At 42.6% G+C, this 7,083-nt stretch overlaps 1 protein-coding gene across 1 annotated transcript; it reads left to right on the top strand.

Moving 5' to 3' along the window:
* The first annotated feature begins 152 nt into the window (after positions 1-152).
* On the top strand, positions 153-5,996 carry zgc:77880 (zf-DHHC domain-containing protein). Its single transcript, XM_034857210.1, has 9 exons — positions 153-290; positions 1,289-1,377; positions 2,123-2,196; positions 2,745-2,857; positions 3,020-3,081; positions 3,841-3,961; positions 4,106-4,178; positions 4,702-4,882; positions 5,596-5,996. The coding sequence occupies exons 1-9, from the start codon at positions 166-168 to the stop codon at positions 5,685-5,687; spliced, it is 930 nt and encodes a 309-aa protein (XP_034713101.1). The 5' UTR covers positions 153-165; the 3' UTR covers positions 5,688-5,996.
* The last annotated feature ends 1,087 nt before the right edge of the window (positions 5,997-7,083 follow it).

Genomic DNA, 7,083 nt, shown 5'->3' with positions numbered 1-7,083 from the left:
TCTATCTCATGTTATAGATCCAGCACAAAAGAAGCCTTTTTAACATAATTAACTGGCCCTTTAAGGACTACTCAAGCCTTATTTCCTACGGTCATGAAGGCGGCATCAGGTTTCAGCATGACGTCACACGGAAGCTGGGGGCAGGGGGGCGGAGCCCGGCAGAAGATGGCGTTCTTTCGCTGTAAGCGAGACCCCTGCGGTGTTATCTGTCTGATTTTAACTTATTTCAGCGTGTTTTACGCCGACTACGTGGTCATACAGTATGTCCTCCTCCCCGCCTTCACGGACAGGTCTGTACTTTATGTTTTTATGTCGTTAAAAACGTTAAAATAACGACATGGCGGCTGCCTCTCTGCCCTGTCTCCATTCATTGACAGCAGACGAGACCGAAAGCTTCCTCGCGCTTTCCTTCTTTCTTTAAAACATAACTTGTTTCTCTGACACTGACACATGTTTAGATCCACTTAGTTGGGTGTTTGGCCCGGTTTTGTACTCAGGTGACACCAGATGTTTTTCATTTGTTTACTAGTGTTTACTAGTATCAGTCAGCTGTTACGCTCTGTTTGTTTACCACTCACACATTTAATAACGTGCTTTAGTTACTCTAGGTGGCATTCAAATGTTAACCTGCCGCTATATTATATGATTTTTTTGTAATGATCATCAGTAATGTGGATATAATGCCTAAGTGGGTAAAAGCAAATAAACATAAATAATATTAATAATAACAAACAGTCTGGGAAGTTGAGACAATGACTTTAAATCACTTTATTGTAATTTAACCTGGAAGTGGTGTCTTTAAATCCAGGAAAAGAAAACTCTTATGCCACATTACAATATTACGATATCCAAAATCTAAGACAATATCTAGTCTCAAATATCGATATCGATATAATATTGATATATTGTCCAGCTCTAATCATAGTTATTGCTCATTTTTTGTTCGTTAACAGTGTTAATTGTGTCATTAGTTTCCCCCTTTTAATTAGTTAGTTATATGTGTAGTTATTGTTTCATTTCTCACCGTGTTTTCTTTACACTTTATTCCATCATAAGTGACAATAATTGCTTCTCCAATTTGCAGTTATTTCTGTTTTGAATACTTGTTTCAACAGCACATTAAACTTGGAGATGCATGTTTTGCTTCTTTCTGGCAGGTTAAGTTATTCGTTGCAGCCTAACACAAAACGGAAGAATCGATAAAACAACATATTGGGTTTGTTGTTTTTTCCCCGGGAGTAAACCAGCTGTTTTGTGCATTAAGTCTTTTTTTCCAACTCTCCGACAGTGTGTGGTCTACTCTCCACGGAGCAGTGTTCAACCTGATTCTGCTGCTGCTGCTGGCCTGCCACTCCAAGGCTGTCTTCTCCGACCCGGGTCAGTAACTGTGTGTGTGTCTGTCTGTGTGTGTCTGTGTGTGTGTGTGTGTGTGTGTGTGTGTGTGTGTCTGTGTGTGTTTGTCTGTACACACAGAACACATTTAAAACCCAGAGAGATCACAAACTTAAACTCAGGGAGTAAAACAAACTTAATGTCTGAAAACATAAATAAATACATAATAATAAAATACAGTCATGGCAAAATACAAAAATTAGTAAACCATTTTTTTTTCAAGTTTTGTTTTTACAATAGACTTAAAAGAAAATTTCCTCAATCTGGCAGGCGCTTCCAGATCCTCAAAGCTGTAACCTATCGGCCTTAACGATCCTTTACCGACCGGGCTCTAATAGAAAACACTGTAATGTCCCCGAGGGGACATTTGTCTTCGACATAGTGCTTCAATCTGTTGCTTCACAACATAAACGTGTAACAGGAAAGAGAGATTCTAAAATCAACATGAAATAAAATCAGCATGAAGTCAACAAAGCGTCCTAGACACACAAGGACACACACGACTACACAGACAAAGATAAATAATAACCACGCAAACTGTGTGCATCACTTTTCAGTGTCCCCTGGAAACGTGCGCTCCTACCTGCAGTGTTAATTCCAGTTAATATGCTTATGTCTTATGTCTATTTGCGTTGTGTTGAGGTCTCAGGGCCACTGTAGGAAACGGGAGAAACAATGCCGCTTTACTCAACCTTTGTGTTTTAATGTGTGTGTTTGTGTTGTTGTCCAGGTATTGTGCCTCTCCCTGAGACCGCCATAGACTTCTCAGACCTTCGGTCCCAGTCGTCTCGCATGAATGACCGGGTAAGTTGCGAAGTTAAAATCCTTCTAATCCTTCTAATCTTACTAATTACCCAAAGTTCAGCCTGTTGTTGTACTGATCAGTCAAGCATGACTTGTTCATGATCTTTAGGAAGCTGTGTAGTACACGACAGCACAGAGCTACATGTCAGAGACGTTCCACTTCAGATGAGGGGATTTTTCCAGCCTGTATTTTTGTCGTGAATTAAATAGGGACCTGATGACTAATAATAGAGTGGTTCTCTCTGATTATAAGTATAATATTAACAACTCTGTATTTATCTCATTGGGACTCTGTATTTACATCTGAGCAGCTGTACTTGTGGCTTGTAATTATGTGCTCATGTTTAATGACAGACGTCTGTAAAGTGTGGCATAGTCTCGCATTGCCAGACCTCCCCCCACAGCGCTGTGGAAGAGGGTCTGGCTAGTCCACACAGCATTCTGGGATGGAGGAAAAAGATGCTCTGGTTTATTGGCATTTCTTTAAACCAATCCCAAAGCTGGATTATTGGTGGTTGAGTCGTACCTGTGGTCCCGCTGTGTCCCAGGGCTGCGAAGGCTGGACGGTGTGCAGTCGCTGTGAAACCTACAGACCTCCCAGAGCGCATCACTGCCGCGTCTGCCAGAGGTGTATACGCCGCATGGACCATCACTGTCCCTGGTGAGGAAACACACACACATCCCTCCATCTTCTCCGGCTCACACTCTCCTCTTCTCCTCCGCCATGTCTGTTGAGGAAGTTTGCACAGCTCAGACTTCCTCAACTTCTTCCTCAACTACTTCCTCAACTTCGTTTCATCTGCTTTTGTACTTTGTGTCTCAGGATCAACAACTGTGTCGGAGAGCTAAACCAGAAATATTTCATCCAGTTCCTCTTCTACACCGGTGAGTACATATACTTTACTGCATCTATTTACTACATCAAATACCTTGATATTGATACCACAACGTTAGTGTAGTGTTGACTATCGGTGCTTTCACAAAATATTTACACAATGCGAGATTTGATAAATAACCATCAGTAATGTAGATATATTGACTTAGTGGGTAAAGGCAAATAATAAAACAGTCAGGTATATGCAGGAAATGACATCACTTTACTGTATACTACTGTTTGCTATATTTTGTACACTTATCTATCTCTGTACACTTACCTATCTTTGCTCTTATCTTTGATGTTAAACTGCAATCTCCCTACTGTGGGACAAATAAAGGTTTTTCTTATCTCATGCAGCCTTTAAATCCAGCAAAACACAACCCTTATGCCATATTATGATATCACGATATCCAAAATCTAAGATGATATTTAGTATCATATTACGATATCGATATAATATCAATATATTGCCCTGCTCTACAAGATTGGAGATAGGATTTAAAAGCCGGACCATCACAGTGTGGTATTAGTACTTTTACTTCAGTCAAGGATCTGAGTACTTCTTCCACCTCTGCTGCTGCCACCACTACTCCTGCAGGTAACGCGGCTGATACTCTAGCTGTGTGTGTGTGTGTGTGTGTGTGTGTGTGTGTGTGTGTGTGTGTGTGTGTGTGTGTGTGTGTGTGTGTGTGTGTGTGTGTGTGTGTGTGTGTGTGTGTGTGTGTGTGTGTGTGTGTGTGTGTGTGTGTGTGTGTGTTTGCGTGCAGGCATGGCCAGTCTGTACTCCATGGTGCTGGTGGTGTCGGCCTGGGTGTGGCGGATAAGGAACGAGCGAGACGGAGACGCAGAGAAAGAAGGAGAGGAGATGCCCAGCAAGCACCTGATAGTGTGAGTCCTCTAGGGAGTGGAAACTCCGACGTATGTACTGACGACGTGTTCCTGTGTAAAGCTAGGTGATATGTTATGTCAGTGGTTCTGATTTTTCTTTTCTTCTTTTCTTGTCTTGTTGTTTCTCTCCCTTCCGTCTCGTAGCGCCCACTACATCATCCTCCTGGTGGAGTCGGTGTTGTTTGGCGTGTTTGTCATGGTCATCTTTTACGATCAGGTACAATATCTCTTTATATACACACACACCCACACCCACACACACACACACACAGATACAGATACAGTAAGATCTACATGCAGGGCTGTGCCATTGATACTGGTTTTCAGAGTTTCAATCCCCTACACACCACTCACCCCCCCTCCCTTTAAGTGAAGGCCTGTTCCCTGGGCCCGATCAACGTGATGAGCGGGGAGGTTCGGCTCCTCTGCTGACCGACACCTCATGTTTTTTTCTTTGCTCCTTTCTTCGCTCACCGCTTTTTCATTTAACCCCTTCATATGCTCTCCCCCGACCTTCACTGTGAGCAGCTATGATTTTTATCTCACTTCTAGAATATTTCTTGTTTTTTCTGTCTGTGTGAGTGAGTTTGTGTGTACGCCATTACAGCATACACACATACACCCTTGTAACAGAGTCAGTTCCCAGTTTGAGATGAATAAAGTCCATCTGTCTATATGTGTGCTCTCATACAGAGACATAGTTCTCTGATACTTTCTCTCCTCTCTGTGTCCCGCTCCAGCTGGTGTCCATAATCACGGACGAGACTCCCATAGAGCAGATGAGGAACAGGCTCATGATGAAGGACAGAGGCTCCTCAGCTTCCTCCTCTTCCTCCTCCTCCTCCTCCTCTCAGCCGCCTCACCACCCCCCACACACCCGCAAGCCAAAGCTGGCTCTGCTGCGGGAGGTTTTCGGACGAGGTGGGTTTGTGTTTTCCATCTTCAGTTTACTACGTAGCACTTAGACCATCTTCATCAGACTTCTCATGACCCTTTCAAACCACCGGGTACCAGTGACAAATATTTTGTTCATTTCATTCCATTAGAGTACAACCACACTTCACAAAAATGTCATTAACGTTACCTGGTAAATAACTCTTTTCTGATTTTCCATCCTGCAGAGTTGGCATTCAATTTCATCCTGGGGGGTATTCAACAGGTCTTAACCCGCTTGTTGTCCTCGGGTCAGTTTGACCCAGTTTCAAAACGTTTCTACATCAGAAAGTTGGGTTTCTTTCAACCAAACTTTCAAAATAAAATTAAGATATAATTAAATTAATTGATTAAAAATAAACCACTCTTACTAAATATGTGCATTTTATTCAATCTTATGGCATTTGGACCAAAAAAAAAGATAAAAGGACAGAAATGAAATAAAAAGCTTCAAAAAAACGTCACAGAAAGCGCAGCCAAAATCAACTTAAGTGACAAAAATGGACGGCTGTGGGGAAGCTCACACCCTGTTCTAATGCTCAGTCCTTGGCTCAGTGGCCAAGCTGTTTCAGCTGTTTCAGCTGTTTCAGCCGTTTCAGCCGTTTCAGCCGTTTCAGCCGTTTCAGCCGTTTTAGCCGTTTTAGCTGTTTCAGCCGTTTCAGCTGTTTTTAGCTGTTATAATTTCAAATTTTCCTTTTCAGGTTCGGTCTTTTGCTGGCTTCTTCCGCTCCACTCCAGCCCTCCGTCGGTCGGCGGCATCATCTACCACGCTCTGCCCGACTACGACGTCTGACCTTTGACCTGTGAGGGCGGGAAAAGGATGGGGAGAGAGGTTTTGTGAGTGAGCGTGTCTGTGTGAGCAGGAGAGAGAGAGAATGTGACTTTTCTGCCTAACTATGATGTCTTATCTTTATCTTTGGACCTGAGTACTGAAGAGGAAGGCCAAGTTGAATGAATGAGTGAATGAAACATGTGTGATTTTATCACCCAGGACCTAAAAGAGTTCCGCCTCAGTCCCCAGACGCATGCATTTCTCCCCCATCATGAAGGAAGAGCTCCGGCAGCTCCCTGTTTTGTCTCGATCTGTAGTTTAACTACCAGCGGGCTGGACTGCTGTGGGGGTAACAAGGCTGATATGCCTTTTGTTTTACACCCTAGCTGCTGATATGGGATGTACTTGACACACATTCTTTGCATTCAGGACCAGATTTAGTAAGAAAATGGGGCATTTATTAACATAATAATAGTGATCCTCCAAAACAATGACTTCAGCTATCTTGCAATGTAAACAAAAGTGAAAAAATAATTTTTGTATTCCCTCGTGGTTTGGATCCGGCCCAAAATGTAACGGGTTCTTCATTGGCCCACGCTACAACCTTAGCTTTTCCGTTAGCCTGCTGACAGACAGACAGGCAGCACAACCAACCTGAAACATAATCTCCTTGGCGGAGGTAATAAGGATAAAAACACACCTTGTTTATGCCATTACATGTTAAAATGCCGCAACATGTGCCTAATTAGATCTGTCCCTCTGTGTTTTCTCCAGAAAAACATCCAACAGCCTCGGAAATAACATTAGGGCCTTCGTGAGACACCAAAACTGTCCATTGGAAACAACAGTGATGCTAATAATGGTACTTATTATGCAAGAATGTGTATGCATAGGTGGGAGAAAGGGGGACAGCAGGACTCGTCTCAGTATCGCCCTTCATGTCAGGCAAACCCTGGTGCAGTGGGTTGATGATTCTCTGGTATTAACCTTCAACCACCAACTAAAAGCTACTAAAGGAGGTCAAACTGCCCTTTTGGTTCTTAGGGTGATACATTGGCCCAAACCGTTTGTTACTGAATTATTATTGTTTGTAATTTTTGCTTTTAATAGAATCAAATTCTTTGTCCCCGGGTAATATTCGAGCCAAGCTTTATATAGTTACTGGGGATTCAAACAAACACCAAAGGACATAATAGTTCAGTGTAATATTCTCAAATCAACCCCTTGAGCTCCAGATATTTGTTAAACAACGACATCTAGTCAATTTTTTTTTACAATATTTATGTTATGCACTAACATTTAATTAGCTACCTGTCCTCCACTACACCCTGCGAGTTAATACGACCAAACTGGTCCTGTTAAATCTAAACAGGAAGAAATAAGATGTGTTCATGTGGTGCCTCGGGGGTTTGTGAGC

This window comes from Etheostoma cragini, chromosome 19, assembly GCF_013103735.1.
Source record: "Etheostoma cragini isolate CJK2018 chromosome 19, CSU_Ecrag_1.0, whole genome shotgun sequence".
In the NCBI taxonomy this organism is placed as follows: domain Eukaryota; kingdom Metazoa; phylum Chordata; class Actinopteri; order Perciformes; family Percidae; genus Etheostoma; species Etheostoma cragini.
The sequence above is the reverse complement of the archived record's forward strand: the minus strand, read 5'-3'. Positions and strand labels throughout refer to the sequence as shown.